The sequence below is a fragment of the Elephantulus edwardii genome, unplaced genomic scaffold (genome assembly GCF_000299155.1).
Source record: "Elephantulus edwardii isolate Elephantulus edwardi_28Jun2011 unplaced genomic scaffold, EleEdw1.0 scaffold00095, whole genome shotgun sequence".
NCBI classification, from domain to species: Eukaryota; Metazoa; Chordata; class Mammalia; order Macroscelidea; family Macroscelididae; genus Elephantulus; species Elephantulus edwardii.
In genome coordinates this window covers 10,406,101-10,425,564 of record NW_006399845.1, presented here as the reverse complement: position 1 = coordinate 10,425,564, position 19,464 = coordinate 10,406,101, and the positions used below count along the sequence as shown (strand labels likewise).

Genomic DNA, 19,464 nt, shown 5'->3' with positions numbered 1-19,464 from the left:
TAAGGCCTCCTAAAATACAGGACAGGAATGTGAGCTTTAAGTCCTACCTTGCAAAACACAAAAGACAAACATAACAGCAAATCTATTTGGTAATTACTTTCACCTCATCTTTTATCTTAATGGCATTGGTATGAATTCAGAACCATTTGGCCTAGTATATTAGCTTACAGGTTTCTCCCAACCTAGTAAGCTGGAAATAACCCTCTGCTTGTATAATATTTTTATACCATTTTTCCTTCATTAGGGGGTTCTAGTGATATCCTTCATAGGAAGCTACAGTGCTCTCCCAAATAATCTGAAATACTTGAGACCGTCGCTGCAGTCACTGTCAGTCCATCTTCTTGAGAGTCTTCCCCCACTTTCACTGACCCTCCTTTTTCCAAACATTTTCCTTTCTAAGGAATAGCCTCTCCTAGTAACATGTCCAAAGAATATGAGACAAAGCCTCACCATCTTTGCCTCCAAAGAGCACTCTGGTTGCCCTTTCTCCAAGATACGTTTGGGTTTTGTACCAAGTATTTATTCCCCTCACCCCTCTCTCCCTCCAGCCTTTCATATCAGTGTGCCTAATTCTAAAAATCTTCTCTCCAAAGCCAGGCTTTCTGAACTTCCAAGTTTACATCACCACCACAGCCTTTTCCTTAGTTTCCTAGTTAGCTGTGGGCCCTCAAAGAACAGACCATCTTAATTCCCATCAGAAGCCTCTGGTTGTTCCCAGCCTTTATTAATCTTTCAGTTTGTCTATGTATACTACTTCTTCCAGAGAACCCATCCTCTGCCTGTACCTCACCTATACTGCACACTAGGCCATTAAGGAATTGTGTATTCCGAACTGTTTTTTTGTTTTTGTTTTTTGCATTTGTGTATGAGTTTATGGGAGACTGGAATGAGTTCTAAGAATTCCAGCTCCCTGACCTACAAAATGTGTGATTTAACTGATCTGGATGTTAAGTTTCCTTATCTGTGAAATGAGCTTTAACATCTGGACTGCTGCAGCTACACTTTAGTCCAGCTGCACTTTAGCCCAGAGCTAGCCTGGAGGAAGCGGAGGCCAAGGCAGGGCCTGGGTGGGACTCACCCTCAAGTTTATTCCCGTGCTAGTGGAGCGGGACAACGGGACAACCCCCGGTTTGAGTGACAGTGAGTGGCCCGCCCCGGGTGTGACGTCTCGCTGGGGTTGGTTGGGTTGCACGTGGTCAGCTGAGTCTGCCTCATACTCAAAAGCGGCTCACTCAGACCACTACTCAAACTGCTTGCCTGCCTGTCCTGTTCATCTTTCTCGCTATGTCAACATCCACCAGCTGTCCGATTCCCGGGGGCCAGAGCCAGCTGCCAGATTGCTACAGCACCACACCAGGGGGCACGCTATATGCCACTACCCCGGGAGGTCAGCGGGCCGGGCTGGGGTTCAGAGATCTGCAAGGCAAGGGGCAAACTAGCTCCTGCCGTGGGGTGGGGGCAGAAAAGTGCTGGCTTCCGAAGCAGAGGCGTGTCATGTTGTCTTAGCCTCACTTCCGGGTGATAGAGTGGAATTCTGTGCTGTAGCCAGGGTTCTGGCTGCCTTTTACTCTACCCACCTCACCGAGTTGTCTCCCCGGAAGTAAAAGCAAACAGTGGAAAGCAAAGAAACTTGTGGGGCATTTAGGGTACAGTTGGGGGGGGGGTGCTTGTTGACGGATGCGGATGCGTGATTGGGCAAACAGCCTGGAGTCACGAGCTCTGTTGGTGTCCAAACCCACAGGTTCTTGCCACGTGGGAGAGGGGGAGGGTTGTAGGGTTCTTGCTTTGAGGACAAGACTGCAGCTTAATTCCTCTAGCCTGGCCAAGCCTTGCAAGACTTGGGAGGGGTCAAAATAACAGAAGGTCTATTTCTCATGGGAAGCTGGTGTCGAGTTCTTTCCTCTAAAATATTAGGAGACAGGTAGCAAAAACTATGCTGTAAACCTTCCTGTCTGCCATTTGGCTTCCAGACCACACTTGACTGAGGTGAACCCAAAAATATTGAAGCCTTAGGGTCAGAGGACAAAAAAGCAGCCTGAATCCCAATAGCTCATCCGTGCTCTTTTCTATAAGATATAAATCTATCTAGCCCTAATTGCTTTATGCTGTTCAGTCTTTACCTTGGTTAGTTGGGTAGGGTTTTAAGTGGTGGGGATGCTCTGATACTCAGGAAAATGTAACTCTCAAATCCCTATACCTCAGCCAGCTGTGTACCCAAGTGCCTCTTAACTTCAGCCTCTACCTTTTGACAGGCACCAGGATCATCTACGACCGAAAGTTCCTGCTGGAGTGCAAGAACTCTCCCATTGCCCGGACACCTCCCTGTTGCCTCCCTCAGATTCCCGGGGTCACAACTCCAATAGCACCACTCTCCAAGCTGGAGGAGCTGAAGGAGAAGGAGACAGAGGAAGAGATACCCGGTAAGGAAAGTAGGACTTAAAATTGAGAATGGTTCCAGTTTTTAAAATTTTAATGTTCCTAAGTAGAATGAGGGCTCAATTCCAACAGGTAACTTCTGCACTGACCCTAAACCTTAAAAACCAGTGTGCTCAGGCCAAAAACTTCTTTCTTTTCAGATGACGCACAATTTGAAATGGACATCTGATCCTGCACAGATGACCCAGTGTGTGGAATTATAGAGGGATCCCTCAAGCCGCTGCTGCTGCCACCACCTCTTCCTGGGGTATCCAAAGGCCAACTGGCCTCATCTAATCTGGATGGGAGTGGCTTGTTTGTTCTGGCCCTCCCTTAGTTCTGGGGCAGCTAGACCAAGGATAGGAGCAAGCATCTTGCCAAGCCCTTTGCTCTAGTTTCTCTTTGGTCTATAGGCTCTTCTCCCAACCTGCTTTGCTCAGGGGCTGGGACTTGGGGATGGTGTATGTCACCTTCTGGCTGCTTAGTAAACATTCAGAGAAATCCCTTGGCTCTAGTGTTGTCCTCAATGCTGATCTTCCCACCTTAGCCACACAGCTTCTCCTTTTAAAGGGCCTTTGCAGGCCGTATTAGGATCAGAGGATCCAGTCCTAGCTCACATTGAGCCTACTTCCAGCAGCAATTAGAGCCTGAAGCAGGCTGCATAAGCCAACAAGCCATGAACAGACAGCCTGATTCCTGCCAAGAGCTGTTCCCATCTTTCCAGGAAGTAATCTTCCCAGCTCTTCCCCTGTTCATTCTTGATCAAGTCTTAGAAGAGGCACAAAACTTCAGCCATTGCTGGGCTCTTCTTGGGCCTTTCCTGCATCCCACCTGTCCCTTTCCAATACTGACAACCTATGACCCCTGCTCTCCAGCTCTGTTGTTCTCAGGGTTAGAAAAGGCCTTTGGCTTTAAACTGAGGCCCAAGATGAGACAACCAGATTGCTTGGTGAATTGAATTAAAACAAAACCCAGGATTCCAATTCAGTGATCTACTTTTTTTTTCTCCTCACACAATAGGAACCTTGTTCCCTCTAGTAAGCTCTGTATATAAGCACTTCTATACCTCAAGTATGATATAGTGCAAAAAGGATAGTCTTTCCTTCCCTTTTTCTCTATGCTATTTGAGCATCCTGAAATAAAACAAGAGTTGCTCAGCCTATCAAAGGATGTGCTTTTCAATCACATTTTGGGGAAAAAGACAGGAAGCAGTCTGGTTACAACCAACAGGACTCTTCATTTATCAGGAAGAATAATGTTTGCAAGGAGCAAGGCACTTAAAGACACCAGAAAGGACCAATCTGGTATAGGAAAGGCTTTCATAGCATCTACCTGGGGCCCATCGAGATGTTTTTATTGAAAAGCCTATGTTCCAGGTAACATGTGGCCCATATAGAACCTCTTCTCCACAGAGATAGGTCACATCATAGACCCCAAAGGGGCAACATTCTCACTGATGGTAGAAAGAATCCAAGTGAGGAAACATCAAGGCATTAAGAGATGGTATGAGGCAAATCTCAGGAACCCAAAGTATTATGGAACAAGGAACACTGGTACAGTCTGGTTCTCTTCAGTTGTGGATTTCTCTTCAGTGGCTTCCTCTGAAGACAGACTCTTCCTTTCTGCAATTAATCTTTTCACTCCCACCATCCACTGACTGACTTCAGTCACATGGTCGACCATGAGTGAGCGGTGGATATCATCTGCTGCATCCCACTGGAGGCTGGAGAGCTCTGAGGAAATACTCGAGTTCAGCAAGCTCAGCTCTCAACTCCTCCCTTCCCAATCACCCAAAAACTCTACACTTGTTCTTAGCAAACCATGGCAGGGCCCACCCCTACCGTGCACCAGCAGAGCCATCCTCTTCTTCACTGGCATGGACAGCTTCCCTCCAGCCCATTGTTCCTGCAGCAGTGCCAGGCGGCGGCTGATGTCATCACATACCTGCTTCTGAGAGACAGAGGCCCTCTCCAAGTCAGTGCTACTGCCCAGAAGGGAGGATGAGAAGACAGTAGCACCACAGGAGGAAATAAGGATTTCTCCCTAAGAAAAATTAATGTATGTATACAATTTTTCCATAGGGTTTTTTGGGGGAGGGAAATTGTATACATACCCTCAGAGGATCATTCTGTAATGTTACTTTATAAATGAGATAATTTAAGACCAAACGGGTGAAATAAATATGCTACTTCCCCTTTAAGATAGTCTTCAGATCCCTTACCTCAAATAATCTTAAAAGAAAAAAAGGATTTCTTTTTTCCTCTTTTATTGATATGATGCCTCAGCACAAACTCAGTAAAGTCCACTCTAAATGGCTCGGGGTACAGAAAATCAGTCACGTTCTAAATGCCATTGAGTCAAAACTCAAAGCCGACCCTCCAGTAGGTTATTAATGGGAAGCAAATGTCCTGCAGAACCACTGGTGGATTCAAACTGCCAGAGAAGCATCACTAGGTTAGCACAACTCCTGTGGATTACCAACTCCTGCCTGACCCTCTTTGTTTTTAGAGGCACGAGAGGAGACTGCCCATCTTTCTCCCTCAGAGTAGATGGTAAATTCTAACCAACTGCCACTAAAGCCACCAGAGCTCTCTCTTAAAGAGCCACTAAATTGATTATTCCACTAATTTCCACAAGCCTCTTCTACTGATTGGTGATCAAAAGTTCTGTAAATCATTCTGAGAACTTATTCATGCTTTCTGGAGCTTTTTAGCAGATTCTGAAGAGGGGGGCACACAACTCACAAAAGGGTGTAACAGCCACTGCTCATAGGTCAGGTGGTGCACGTATGGGAACCATCCGGCATCTAGCTGTCGATGGGTGTCTCCTCTCTACTACATGGAGTGCCAGGGTCAGAGGCCCTGCTAAGCTTACCCTCATGTAGCCACGACAGTCCTCTAATGCCTGTTCCAAAGGTCTCAAGACATCCTTTAGCAAAGGCTCAGTCTCAGTGTCTTGGAAATTTACAGGATCCGTACTGGAGACTAGAGAAGTCCCCACAAGTGGCGGTCCAGGAGCCTTATTTGAAAGAGGTGGGGGTCCCATTGGGGGAGGTCCCAGAATGGTCTCTGAGGCAGAGGCTGAAAAGGTAAAAAAAGATGAACCAACATGGTTTAAAGAGGTGAAAAGCTCAACTGTAAATAACATCCTAAAGAGAGACAAGTCATGTTATTTCCTAAGAAAGAAAATGGTGATGAGATGAAAGGTATGAGAGCCAATCTAGATTAAATATTCAGGGAAGACCTTCTGAGGTGGTAACTATGCAGCAAATCTAAGCTTGGTTTCCTTCTCTAAAAATGGAGATATGCTTTCATATGTTTACAGTGAAAATTGTGTAATACAGGTACAGTTCTTAAACAGCAAAAAGTGCTCACAAAAGTACTGAGAACTTATGTATATGAAGTAGATTTAACCACAAAGAGCTGGAAGGAACAGTACTAGTTGGAGAAAACAATAAAAATAGTGCTTAAGAGGCAGGGAAAGGAACAGAAATGAGGCAAGTTGAATATTAACAGCTGGGTTGTTTCTCACTCCCCAACGACTGATCTTGTTAAAGGTTGGTTACCAGTGTGCTATATACTGTCTTCACTGTCTTATTTTGCAGCATTTATAACATGAATTCATGACTTTTCCTGTTCTCCCGTTATAATGCTGGCCATGTTTCAGTCTCCTTTGCTGCTGTTTCTCCTCTATTAAACCGTGAAATGTTGGAGCCTTAGAGCTCTGTCTTGGATCTTTAGTCCTCTATGCATACATACTCCCTGGATAGCCTCATTCAAATTCTGGACATCCATTGCCATCTCTGATGTTAATTCATTTCTGTAATTGTGATACAGACCCGCCCCCAAAGTATATGCCCAAATTTAAGATAGCCAAATAGAAAACCTTTCATCCCTTCATCAGCCCTTATCAATAAACAGTACCAGCCAGTTCCTCAGGCAAAACACTCTTAAATTACCTTTCCCTCACTACCTAAACCTGCTTATTCCTTCTGACTTTCTTCTATAACCTATCCTTAACTATTCACACTATTGCTACCTTTGTTTTAACTTAGTTTTTCCACTTCTTTCCTAAAACATGTTTTTCACACAGTATATACCCATGATCTTTTTAACATGTAATCTGACAGTAATTATCAACCTATGCAGATTTTGTCACCAGGGGACTTTGGCAGATGTCTAGGGACACATCATTAGCTATCACATCTGCTGTGTGGGTAGGTTTGGGTGCTACTGGCATCTACTGTGTACAGGCCAGGGTTGCTTACATCCTATGCTAAGCAGTGCCGTACCTATAACAGAATTAACTAATCAAAATGTCATTAGTACCAGGGTCCAGAAATCTTGATTTTTATCATTCCTTTGTGTTGGAAAGGATGTGGAGAATGGGACAGGCACTAAAAATAAAACATCACCTCTGAGGGGAGCTCTGGTGGCCTAGTGGCAAGGAGCTGCAACTACAATCCCAGAGGCGAATGGTTCGAATCCACCAGATGCTCTGCCGGGTAAGGAGGGACAATCTCCTCCTACCAGTCAGATCTGATTTGACGGTACACGCACACAAAAATAATAATTAAAAAAAAGACACATCACCTCTGCTCCTTTTGAGAAGGCTATGAATGGCCTTCTTCAAGAACTCAGAGGAAAGATAGGCCTTTACTACCTTGAATTTTTCAGACTTCCAACCTTTACCGAAGATTAAAATACAGACTCCTTATCCTGGATTACAAAACGCCTTCTTATATACCCCATTCTATCCCTATCCCACTACATTGTCCCAGGCCTGTGTTCCTTCAGTCTTTGAATATGCCAAATATACACTCATTCTCAGGGCTTTTTGTTTGCCCTAACAGTGTTAACCTATACCTAAAATACTCTGAACACGTGATTTTTGGATGACTGGCTTTTAATCACCATTTGTATTTCAACTTACAATATTAGCCTTATTTTGTTACCAAGTCGCTATCGCTCCAACCTAACAACACTTAACACTATTTGTCTCCCACACTGGAGCGAGGGTTCTATGAAAGCAGAAACGGCTTATCTTGTTCGCTGCCAATTCACCCTCAGAAGTTACCTGGCTCACAGCAGATGCTCACTTAGACATAATGAATGAATGACAAATTAAGTCTGAGATGGTTATCACACAAACGAAAATACCGAACAAACATGCAACTGTAAAGCTCTGGGGAGAAAACCGGACTGGAAAGAAAATTTTCTTTTCAATGAAAACTTTTAGATCAGCTAGGATGAGTATGTCTAGAACCCGACACACCGTTAGTGGCCTTCAACAGTGAAGGGCCTTGGAAAATGGTCCCTTTTAGATGCAACTCTTGCTCTTATAGCTGTAATCTTAAGAAGGAAGAGATACCCTCCCAGCCGCCTTAGCCTTGATTCTTCCCATCACCACGTCTGTATGCACGGGGCCACCACGTACCTCGGGGGGATCCATCCTGGGCAGCGGCGACCCTCTTAGTGAGCGGTGTGCGCTTGGACCCGCCAGCCTGGGTCTGCAGCCCGTAAGAGAACTGCGGCGGATCGTTCCAGCCGCGCTCCTTGTTACCTGCGGAAGAAGGGATGTGTAAAAGCGAGACGAAAGCTCAACGGGGACACTGGGGATGGGCAAGATGGAGGATTTGCTTCCCGGGCTGTAACAAACAAGAACTCAGTAGGGGGTGAGGATCCAGAAGCCCCAGTTGGCCGACAGCGCTCACCCGGCTTCACGTACAGCTCCGCCATCTCCACTTCCGGCCGGCCGGCCAGCGCGGCACCGCGTCACTTCCGGGGCGGCCGCAGACCCAAGTCAGTTGGGACGGTTGCAGGCCTGGCCGCTTGGTGGGCTCCAAGGTGGGAACCCTGCGCCATCTCACGGCTGGAAACCTCACCTAATAACCCTTCGGGGGTTTAGGTCACAGTGGGGCAGTTTTCCAGGATCCAGCGCTCTAGGAGCCCCAGTCCTGAGTCCATTCTACTCCGTGTTTTTTATTCTCAGAGGCAAGCTCAGACCAGAGGATAATGGCTCTCCAACAGTAATCTAGCCAGGACTGACTTGAGGCACTTCAGTTCACTGCCCTGCCCTCCTAACATTCATTCTCCCTAGGAACCCTAATTAGTCGTACTCCTTCAATAATCAATGCCTCAGGACAGGTGGCATCTCCCTTAAGCTCTTAAAAAAACCTCAGATTTCCTAGTTTTGATCTGGCATTTCTTTTTGTCACCTCATCTTGATAGTCTGAGAATGGCTCCTTGACTATTTTACTAAACAATGCTTAGCTCAGTGCCTGACACGGAGAAGACAAAAATAAAAGTTACATCAAATGGAGTCAGGTTTCCATCACACCCATGATCTCATGTGACTCTAGGCAGCCATCAACACCAAACAGGCACAAAGACACCTCATACAGGTTGCCCCCAACCCTGTCCCAGGCCCAATATACTCAGACCCAGTGAGGTCACTGAGGGATTTTATTTGCACTGATTTTGCTATAAAGTGTTGCTGAGGTAGAGCCAACTGTCCAGGGCTTGACAGGGGCAAGGAACAAAGGGACTCAGGGATAAGGAAGCCTAAGTTGTGGTGCAGGGCCTCTCCAGTCATACATATAAAGTTAATAAACCAGGCAATAAATAGAGGGTAGGTAAGAACCAGGGGAGTAGGCAGAGAAGGTTCATGGAGTGAGTGCAGGTCCCTGAGGAATGAAGCAATAGAGAATTGGGCATGTACCCAGAGCTTCCTCCTCAGTCCTCCCAGATATTCAGGGCATATGGAGCAGAGAAGGTTTCAGTCGGAAGGCATCAAGAAAAGAGAACACACCCCGTTTTCGTGGGGCTGCTCCTGGACCCCCAACACCTCCTTTGAGTAGAGAGCGGGGCAGGGGCCCTCCTGGGGAATCCATGGAGCTGGTCCGCTTGAGCCGCAGGCGGGCACGAGCCTGGGCACTCCAAGCCTTGCCTCGAGCAGCAGAGGCCACAAGACACTTCTGGTACTGAACCTACGGAAAAGGGGAATGTGAAGAGCCAGCTATTTTCTTCCTCTGGATGCCCTGAAAGTTTTTGTAGGACAGGGAACTACACAAGGTTTCGTTTATACTACTTAAATAAATAAATAACTTGCAATGCTTATTATACTCTAAAGTGAAAATATAGAATAGACAAGCAGACATCTTACTGTGAAGTTCTGGGGAAAGGACTAGATTGAAAATAAGATTTTTATTTGAAAATAATATCTACTTAAAATTGAACAGTCTACCACATCTGGAGCCTCTATGGCATTCCCAGGTAAAACAGTAATACAAAATTTGGTATTTACTAAGCACTGAAAGACAGGTGGACACTGCACTAAATGTGTTACATAATCTAAATTCATCTCTATTGATTATGTGGTAGTATTACCCAACAGGGAGCTCTGGTGGCCCAGTAACAAGAAGCTGCGCTGCAATCCCAAAGGCACATGGTTTGAGGCTACCAGCTGCGCTATGGGAGAGGGATGGGCAATCTCCTTCCATGTGAGTAACTGCCTCTGAAAAGCCATTGCAGCAGGATCAGTTATGGGTTAGTTCTGACTCTATGGTACACAACATTATCCCAACTGAAATAATTGGGATTCAGAGAGAGTAAATGCCTTACCTAAAATCACTTAGCCAGAAGATAGTTAAAATTGAGATTCAAATCTAGTTCTGTCCAACTTCAGGATCTTAACTGTAACTACCACTGAGTTGCCTCTGTCGATCTCTCACTGATAAAGACAGAGCTCTGGCTACACACTGTCCATAGTCAAAAGGTACAATTCTAACTCTATTCCCAGCATATCTGTTCCAGTCATTTCTCATTTGAACACTTGATTTGTTCACTCGCTCTCACTCTCTTGAGCTTGCTCTCACACTCTATCTCTCTCTTTCTCCCTCTCCCCGTCTCTCTCTCACTGAGTCAAAACAAACTTATAGCTGACCTACAGTGAGTTTCTGTGGTGGGCTGCAAATTGCCCAGAAGGAGATTGTCCATCTTTCTCCCATGGAGCTGCTGATGAATCTGAAATGCCACTTTTCAGTTAGTAGTGCAACTCCTTGCAGACTTCACTACCACATCTTCCACCTCTATTGCAGCCCATGGCTCTTAGGATAAACTCATTACCTTGACCCATAAAGTCCCTTGTTTCTGCATTCTTTCTGTCCTCATTTCTCATTGTATCTTGCATTCAGTATACTAAATTCTTTTAGATACTCTAATCCACCAACCTTACTGTCACAGCTAGTTTCTGCCCCATTCCCTTGTACCTGGCTTAGGAACCGAAACTATCAATTTTCAATCATCTCTTCCAATCTTTTTTGAAACCCTGAAGGTTGGTTGGGGCCCTCTCCTCCACTATCCTGTAGTGTCTACTTCTAATGTGTGTCTGCTCAATTCTAAGGGTTCTGTGAGAGCAAAGGCTGTGTTGTCCTCTCTAACACTGTATTCCCAATGTCAAGTACAGTGTCTAATAAATATCCTCTAGACATATCTGTTGACTAAATAAGTGAACTAAGAGAAGAGAATGAAATTGCTCCCACACTCACAGTTCACAGACACCAAATCTCTCCACAACCACGACTATAGGTTCACATTTATATATTGAGAGAGAACTCAGTATGAGAGGCTCCTGGTATTTTAAGAAAAGCAGAAGTTGTTGTTTATGCCATCAAGTCAGAACCAACTTATAGCTGACCTTCCATCAGGTTTTCAGAGGCAGCAAATCAATGAGAAGAGCCTGACTGTCTTTCTCCCTCACAGTACCTGGTGGATTCAAACTGAGTGCCTTTGGGTTGGCAGTGCAACTTTTTACCCACTAGACCACCAGAGCTCCAGAAGAAATAGTAATTATTATTTCAAATGTCTCAACCTTCAAATATTTAGCATTAACTAAAACTTTTCAAAAATAGTGTGAGGGCCAAAACCCAAGTGAGGCCAAGTCAGCTTTGGGATTGCTGGTTTTGTAGTCTCTGGAGAGGCTGCCAATCCTAAACTCCATTGCCAGGAGAGAACAGCAGCAAGGCAACCCCCATACCTTATTCCCATCCCAACTCACCATGCAGGCAGCCTGCACAGCTTCAGAGAGTGCACCTGCATGAGGCTGGCACCAGAAGGCTGCACAGTGGAAGCTCTGGCGGCCCAGGTCAGCGATGAGGCCAAAGGTGTGCGGGTCACGGCCAACACCAATAAAGGTCACAAGGCGGACAGGGCACTGCCACAGTGGGTCCTCCTCTGCACTGGCCTCTGCCTGTTTACACCAAACCTAATCAATAGAGGTCTAGCAACTAGCCAGACATACTAAGTTGTTCCAGTAGTAAGCAGTGACCCTCTGTCCCCCTGCCTTCCCCTCCACAGCCTGCAACCTCACCAGCTCTGGTACCTGAATGGGATGCGCAGTCATCAAAGAGTCAGACACACTGAACATGGTGGGGATCCATTCATCCTGGGCACCCCGGGCAGTCAAGGTACCAATGGCTTCATTCAGCACGTCCATTCCTAGAAGGACATGCCCACTGACTGGTGCCTTGTAGCCATAAGGAAAGAAAGGGTCTACAAAGAATGTCTAAGCCTTTCTCACAGACTTGGGATTTAGGAATTATGGAAAAGGTCAGATTCAGAATCCTAAATTGAGAAAGTATATCTAAGGCATTAAAATATTCTGGACCTCCCCACCTCTTCCAGCCCTTTCAATTCTCACCCATGGCTTTGGTGACTGGCAGGGTCCCCATGTACAGTGCCTCATACTTCTGTGCAGACTGGCTCACAGCATCCAGCAGCTCCACTGAAAAAAAGAATAGCAAGTTGGTTTGGGTGTTCTCTCAGTTACCCCCTTCTCCACCCTTCACAGTGGGGCAGGCCCCAGGCCAGAGCTACAACTGTTACATGGCCAGCTCTTTCTTATTCCTCCTCTATTTCAGGGTCTGGAATCCTTCATACTTCAGAAGTCCCTTATCTCCAGGGAAGTAATAAATAATCAGGCACACCCTTTCCCCTCCCCTAAATCATTCACCAAAGTAGCCTGATACTATATACCTTGCCGTGGCAGATCTTCAGGGGATATGGGGTCTGGGGAGCAGCAAGCAGCATCACCATTGATCCCTACTCTCTCCGACAAGATCTAAAACACAATGTAGACAGCATAAGGCACAGGGAGAGAAGGGAACTGAGGGGGCCAACATACACTGCCCAACAACCTTAGGTGCTTCAGACTCAGTGCCATACCCACATTCCTTGCCCCACCTTTGGCCTTACCTGGGCACAAAGCCCATGCAGGGCACTGGCAATGGCCTTGGCAGGGACGTCACAGCGAAACACATGGCACTTGAGCATACAGCTATCTTTGTCACCCGCCACAAAAGCGAAGTCCCTGGCAAGGTCAGAGATTGGGCTAGGACAGAGATGGGACTAGGGTGGGGGGTGGATTAGGAAGAGGCCTGCAGTATCTACAGGTAAGAGACATGATAAGGAAGAGGGAGGTCAGGGCTAGGGTTCAGGAGACCTGTTTGTCACTCACCTATCACTGGTCCAGAAGCATGTGGGAGCACAGGAGAGAATCAGCCCAGGTGCTCAGGCTCTCCCCAATCCATCCCTGACGAGCTGGGCCCACCCTTCCCCACCAAGGCTGAACCAGGCAGGGATAGGCAGTGCTTGGGTTCATGACAGAGAATCTGTTTCCAAAGGTTCAAGTATAGGGAATCAGCATCAGTGGGGATTGCAGCCTGCAGGGAGGAGCAAGGCAGCTTTTGCTTGGGGAAGTATAGCTGCCCTCACCGGCCCTTGGAGCTGCCCACACCCCATACACGAATGTGTACTAGAGGCTGGCAGTGGATCAGGCTGTGGTCCAAGGGATTCACCAGGCTCATAGCATCCTTCTTCAGGATCATCAGCATGTTCTGCCCCTGCCAAGGATGGAGATCAACTCAAATAGCAGACGAATGTAGCTGCAATGGCGGTCAAGCAATTCAGGCATCTCCTTGGGCCCTACGCTGATCTTTGGAAAGTTAAGTCAACTAACCTCACCCCAAGCTCCATCTGGGGGCTGGCTCCGGCTACGAGTTTGGGCCAGCTGCTGGATGCAGTTATTGACTGCGATGCTGCTCTTTCCTGGTGCCAGATCCTCTTCAGGTACCTCAACCCAGCCCAGAGAGCGGACTGCAAAACACTGGAAGAAGGAACAGAACTTTGAGTGAGAAGGAGTGAAGCAGTGCCACAGACCCCACACATCAACACCGAGGTGACCCCCACCTCCTCCGGATCCTTGATCACCTCTCTCTACTCAGCCCAATCATACACCTGAACTTTCCCTTATGACTTCTCCAATGTCCTGGCCCACCCCTCAGGCCACAGCCACTACCTTAGCCCCTGGCTCCATGCTTTGGATGTAGGATTCTTCACCGTACCAGGACAGGGAATTACTGAAACAAAACAGAGCTGGTGAAAAGACTACAGTTCCTACCAGGGGCACTGGTGAGACACACACTTCAAAGACAGCAAGGACCGGAAGTAGTAAGAAAATTTAACATTGAATGTGGCTTAGAAATTGAAGGAAGATCCAAGACACATGACTCAAGATATTGAAAGGGACATGACAGATAATAAAGAACTGCCCACATGAAAAAAAGGTGTTAATATGTGGGTCAGAACCCCAAATTAAGAAATGTTAAAACAGGAGAGGAATCTCCATGAAATCAGGGTTAGGACTGTGACCAAGATCTAGAATGTAAGTGAGTCAGGACCCAAAATGTGGACAAAAGATAACTTGGAACAGCACAGTGGTGGTGGTGGTGGTGTTGATGAGAAAGGCATTTTCTGTATGCTTACTATTTTGGGGGGAATTTAATGAGAATGAGGAATCAATTTTTTTTCCTTTGTCTAATAAACTTTTTTCATTGTTTTATAACCCAAAAAAAGGACAACTTGAAACAAGGAGTAAAACTCAAAATATTCAGAGACTTAAGAATATGGGCCAGAGTCAAGAATACAAAACATGGGGCAAAACCCAGAACCCAAATGAAAAGCAGACTGAACTACAAAGGTGCATCTTTTGAATACCATGGAACCGCAGCCTTCTACTTTGCCTAGTGCATTGCTGTTACCTCCGGTCCAATGAGCTCTCCAAACTGGAGAAGGATCTCCCTTTCGGAGGCCTCAGTCCCCAAACTCCCTCAGTCCCCTGTGGAAAGACGGTTAGGTCAAACCAACAGACCTAGGTTCACAAATGGGATTAGGACTCCTTCTCACACCCAGCTTACCTTGCCTGCATCCTCTGCATCCTCTGGCTCCCAGTTTGGGCGCTGCCACTGGGTGCTACCACTGGGTACATGCCAGTAGTAAGTACCTGCAGCATCGTGGATCTTCCTCCAGCCAGGGGGCAGACCTGGCTCCCCCTCCAGATTCTGGTCACCCCACAAGTCATCTACAAGAACATTGGGATTAGGAAGCATATTATTTGAGGACTTGGACTAACACTGTGCCAAAAACCTCCATCACATAGGAGGCAGATTTTAGGCTGGAGGTCCAGAACGAACATCTAGGTTCCTTCATCATGAAACACTGCTGTGGGAAAACCAGGGTTCATTTGTTGCCTGATCTTCATCCTGAGACATGTCCCTGGTCTTTGAGCACAAGAGTAAGTAGACTCTCATGCTTCCTCATCCCCTCCACAACTCCCCATCCTCCCGCCGGACCCCTCTCTGCACACCATCGCAGTTGACCAGAATGATGGCCAGCATGTAATCCTTGCCCAGCATAGTTCCGACCGCGGCCCAGCCGGCCTTAGCCGGCCCGCAACTCTCAGCCTAGCACAACCTCCGTAGTTGCAGCGCCTATAGCCCTGCCTCTCCGCCGGGGACTGCCGGGCCAGCTTGCGCCGCACAAACACGGGGCGGAGCAGGGGCGGGCCTGAGCAGTGTTGCTGGCCGAGTGATGGCGCGTGTAAACAGGCGTTTGGATCTCGAGTGGGTGCGCGTCTCCTTGCGTGGATCTAGCGGGAGGTTGAGAACACCACCTGACCCGCTGACACTACGGCGCCACTATGAGCTCATCAAGCAGCAGAACTGAAGGGCAAAAATGCTTCCCGCGCACACGTACGACAGTGAGATCATCACGTTCGCGAGCTAAACGCGAGCGCGCACACGCCACATGAGCCCCCGACCAGGGGAGGGTGTCACGTGGGACTATCCGCAGTCTGAGAATGCCCCGATCCAGCGGCAAGGAAGTCTCTACCGGTCTAAAGAAGTACCGGAAGTGCCTCCGCCCTCAGCAAAAATGGCCGGTCGCACTTAGCATGACAGAGGCGGGGCTGCGCCTGCGCAACAAGTCCGGCGGGGAAGATGGCGGATGACAAGGTGAGTGGCTGTGTCGGAGATCCGGAGTCCAGAGTGATCTTCATAATCTGTGATCATTTTGTTCCTAGTGAGAAGCGATAGTGGAGCAAACCAGGAATGGAAATGCTTCATGTTTCTCCCGTACTTTCTTGTTTCCTCGGGACTTTCACGCTAGTTGCCTTCCTTAACTCGAGGAGGGAGGGGGTGGAGGATTAAGCCAGGTAGCGGGGCCTGGGTGCTCCGGGTTGTGCAGTCCCGGGAACTGTCTTGATCTTCTTAGTTGCACACACTCAAAAACGCATTCTTCCTGATGCATCCTTCACGCGATCTTGAAGTAATGCAGAGTCACGCTTTCCCCACCATTTCATAACCTCTGAAAATTTCCTCCTTGGAGACAACTCTATTTTCAATTCTCACAGTCTCCCACTTCGTTCAAACACTCATTTGGGTACAAGCTGAAAGGACAGAATCCAAGCGCTTTAGCTGAGGAAAGATGGACAAATCTCTTCACGTAAAGATTTACAAACTCTGAAACCAAATGGAGGGTCACTGTAAATCGGAATTGGAGCTTTGGTTTTGTGTGTTTACTGCTCCTCCTGCCTTTCCAATACTTGCTTGTATACAATGCATACATAAAGCATTTGTTGTAAATTTACAAATCCCATGTATCACTCCCTACCTGTCCCCATGTGAATTCTGTGCTCTTTAATGTTTTTTCCCTCTTCTGCTAGCATCGCAGGAAAGTTTCATAAGAAACACCCCTGCTTTCCCCAGCCTTTAGTAGACTTTCTTCAAGGAGACTTGAGAGGGAGTGGGACTGAGTCAGTTTACTGGAGCCAGTATCTCCCTTGTCCTAGGATTCTCTTCCCAAGCTTAAGGATCTGGCATTTCTCAAGAATCAGCTGGAGCACCTGCAGCGACGTGTAGAAGATGAAGTGAACAGTGGCATGGGCCAGGTAGGGGCTGGCTCCTTCTTCCTTAAGCTTTATTGCCTGACATACTTTCCTTCTTCCTTAAGCTTTATTGCCTGACATACTTTCAAGAATGTGGTGGGGTTGTTGAAGACGTTTTCAGAGACACTGGGGACTATTTTCTTGAGAAAATGGCATTTGAGCTGGTATCTTAAATTTCAGGTAGATGGAAAAGAAAAGAATATTCTAGGCGATTGGAACCAGCATATACTAATCCCACATGAAAAGTGAAAGGAGATAGGTCTGGCTGGAGTCAAACTGTTGTTATTGTTAAGTGCCATCAAGTTGAATACGACTCTAGTGACCCTGTGAACGGTGGATCTGAAACCCATCCCATCCTGCACCATCCTCGCACTTCTGACACACTAGAGCCCATTGCAGCAGTCATTGTGTCAGTCCACCTGGTTGAGGGTCTTCCTGTCCTTCGCCAACCCTCCACCCTTTCAAGCATATTGTCCCTCTCCAAGGAATAGCCCCTCCTAGCAACATGCCTGAAGTATGTGCGACAAAGCTAAAAGAACAAAATATTTCTTGGAGAGGGTGCAGCCAGGGTACTCTGTGGAGGCTGGAGTCATAGACTAAGCATATTTGGAAATGAAGGTAGAGAACCAAGCAAAGATCATATCTTCTGTGGTGTTGGGATTCTGATTGGAGCCTCTTATTCCCAGGGTTCTGAGATTGTATAATCAGGACTCCTTGGTTCTTTTCTGATTCTAGAACCCTCAGAAAATCTTGAATACTGAAGCTATCCAGAGTGAGAAAGAGCAAGTGGTGGAATACTCTACGCCTAGCTTGAGTACATCCGGGGTTGAAAAGCCTTCATGAGTTTTTTTCCTGTGTTTTCTTCTGTAGGATGGCTCGCTCCTGTCCTCCCCATTCCTCAAGGGCTTCCTGGCTGGCTATGTGGTAGCCAAACTAAGGGCCTCAGCAGTATTGGGCTTTGCTGTGGGCACTTGCACTGGCATCTATGCTGCCCAGGCATATGCTGTGCCCAATGTGGAGAAGACATTGAAGGACTATCTTCGGTCACTGCGAAAAGGGCCTGATTAGCTCTGGATCCATAGGGGAGACAGGATGAACAGCTGGGGTCTGCAGGTGGGAGCCTTTCAACCACAGGCACCATATCCCACTTCCTTGGCTGTCATCCATTTTCTCTCTCCACCCCTCCTGCCACCCTCAACCTTGATGATCTTCTTGCAGAGGGTGGACAGTGACTGGTCAGTTGGCACCCTGGATTCATTCCTTCTTTGACCCCATGGGACTAGCCCTAAGACTGTGGCTTCAAGATCTACCAGCCTCTTCTTCAACCCTGACTATGGAGCTTGCAGCTGGCTCTGATCCTCAGTGTCCTCTCTGGCAATGTGCCATGGCTCTTCCCTCCTGGGAGCTGACTCCATAACTTGATTTTCCTCAGACGTATTACTACAGCACGCACCACCGTCACTCCCCACCACCACTGCCCCTTCCTACACAGGCCACCCAGGATCTGGTATGGGCATGAGTATAGAGGAGGGGGGTCTGGCAGGCCTGGGCCGTCCCAGGCAAGCCCGCTGGATCTTGATGCTGCTCCTGTCCACTACTATGTATGGTGCCCATGCTCCATTGCTGGCACTGTGCCATGTGGACGGCCAAGTGCCCTTTCGGCCCTCCTCAGCTGTCCTCCTGACTGAGCTGATCAAGTTGCTGTTGTGCGCCTTCTCCCTCCTGGTAGGTTGGCAGACATGGCCCCAGGGGACACCACCCTGGCGCCAGGCTGCCCCCTTTGCCCTGTCAGCCCTGCTTTATGGCGCTAACAACAACCTAGTGATTTACCTTCAACGTTACATGGACCCTAGCACCTACCAGGTACTGAGCAATCTCAAGATTGGAAGCACAGCTCTCTTCTACTGCCTCTGCCTCCAACACCGCCTCTCCGCGCGACAGGGACTAGCAGTGCTGCTGCTAATGGCAGCAGGGGCCTGCTACGCAGCTGGTGGCCTCCAAGACCCCCGGATCACCTATCCTGGGCCCCCTGCAGTAGCTGCTGCTGCCCCTATGCCCCTGCACATCACCCCACTGGGACTGTTGCTCCTCATCCTTTATTGCCTCATCTCAGGCTTGTCATCTGTGTACACAGAGATGCTCATGAAACGCCAACGGCTACCCCTGGCACTTCAGAACCTCTTCCTCTATACTTTCGGTGTGCTCCTGAATCTAGGTCTGCATGCAGGCAGTGGCCCTGGCCCTGGCCTCCTGGAGGGTTTCTCAGGCTGGGCAGCACTCGTGGTGCTGAGCCAGGCACTCAATGGACTGCTCATGTCAGCTGTCATGAAGCATGGCAGCAGCATCACGCGCCTCTTTGTTGTGTCCTGCTCACTGGTGGTCAACGCTGTGCTCTCAGCAGCCCTGCTGCAACTGCAGCTCACAGCCGCCTTCTTCCTGGCCACACTGCTCATTGGCCTGGCTGTGCGTCTCTACTATGGCCGTTAGCCCTAACCATCTCCATTCTGGCTACTGACCCTGAAGGTTGGGTATCACCATCAGAGCAACCTCCCAACCCTCTTCTCCCCTTTGCAGCCCTGTCACAAGTGCCTTGTGAGAAAAGCTGGGGAAGTGGGAGCAGCCAGGACAGTCTCTAGAGGTGGGTATATAAAGGAAAAACTACTAGAAGGTTTATAACGGGTGTTTAGCTATGGGAACAGCAAACACAGACTCCAAAGTTCTTCCATACTAGGCATTTAGGGAAACATCAGTATCTAGGCCTAAAAAAAA

The 19,464-nt window shown here is 47.8% G+C and overlaps 4 protein-coding genes across 7 annotated transcripts; 2 read left to right on the top strand and 2 right to left on the bottom strand.

Annotated features, from left to right (window-relative positions):
• The first annotated feature begins 1,272 nt into the window (after positions 1–1,272).
• Positions 1,273–2,655, top strand: EIF4EBP3 (eukaryotic translation initiation factor 4E binding protein 3). Its single transcript, XM_006891160.1, has 3 exons — positions 1,273–1,387; positions 2,253–2,420; positions 2,577–2,655. The coding sequence occupies exons 1-3, from the start codon at positions 1,285–1,287 to the stop codon at positions 2,603–2,605; spliced, it is 300 nt and encodes a 99-aa protein (XP_006891222.1). The 5' UTR covers positions 1,273–1,284; the 3' UTR covers positions 2,606–2,655.
• A 1,293-nt stretch (positions 2,656–3,948) lies between these two features.
• SRA1 (steroid receptor RNA activator 1) lies at positions 3,949–8,168 on the bottom strand. Its single transcript, XM_006891228.1, has 5 exons — positions 8,129–8,168; positions 7,852–7,977; positions 5,290–5,495; positions 4,257–4,365; positions 3,949–4,148 (listed from the first exon to the last, which is right to left on the bottom strand). Exons 1-5 carry the CDS (start codon positions 8,151–8,153, stop codon positions 3,949–3,951), a joined length of 666 nt encoding a protein of 221 aa, XP_006891290.1. The 5' UTR covers positions 8,154–8,168.
• Positions 8,169–8,861: 693 nt separating this feature from the next.
• APBB3 (amyloid beta (A4) precursor protein-binding, family B, member 3) lies at positions 8,862–15,167 on the bottom strand. 4 transcript variants are annotated; one of them, XM_006891156.1, is made up of 13 exons: positions 15,118–15,167; positions 14,669–14,832; positions 14,513–14,589; positions 13,771–13,831; positions 13,432–13,578; positions 13,188–13,315; positions 12,931–12,936; positions 12,669–12,804; positions 12,450–12,534; positions 12,115–12,198; positions 11,797–11,912; positions 11,473–11,664; positions 8,862–9,403 (listed from the first exon to the last, which is right to left on the bottom strand). In XM_006891156.1, exons 1-13 carry the CDS (start codon positions 15,164–15,166, stop codon positions 9,167–9,169), a joined length of 1,482 nt encoding a protein of 493 aa, XP_006891218.1. In that variant the 5' UTR covers position 15,167; the 3' UTR covers positions 8,862–9,166. The 4 variants fall into 4 exon arrangements, with proteins under 4 accessions (XP_006891218.1, XP_006891219.1, XP_006891221.1 ...); XM_006891158.1 differs by having other exon boundaries at positions 9,167–9,403; positions 12,669–12,783; positions 15,118–15,166; XM_006891157.1 differs by lacking the exon at positions 12,931–12,936.
• Positions 15,168–18,210: 3,043 nt separating this feature from the next.
• Positions 18,211–19,182, top strand: SLC35A4 (solute carrier family 35, member A4). Its single transcript, XM_006891227.1, has one exon. The coding sequence runs from the start codon at positions 18,211–18,213 to the stop codon at positions 19,180–19,182; it is 972 nt and encodes a 323-aa protein (XP_006891289.1).
• Positions 19,183–19,464: the final 282 nt, after the last annotated feature.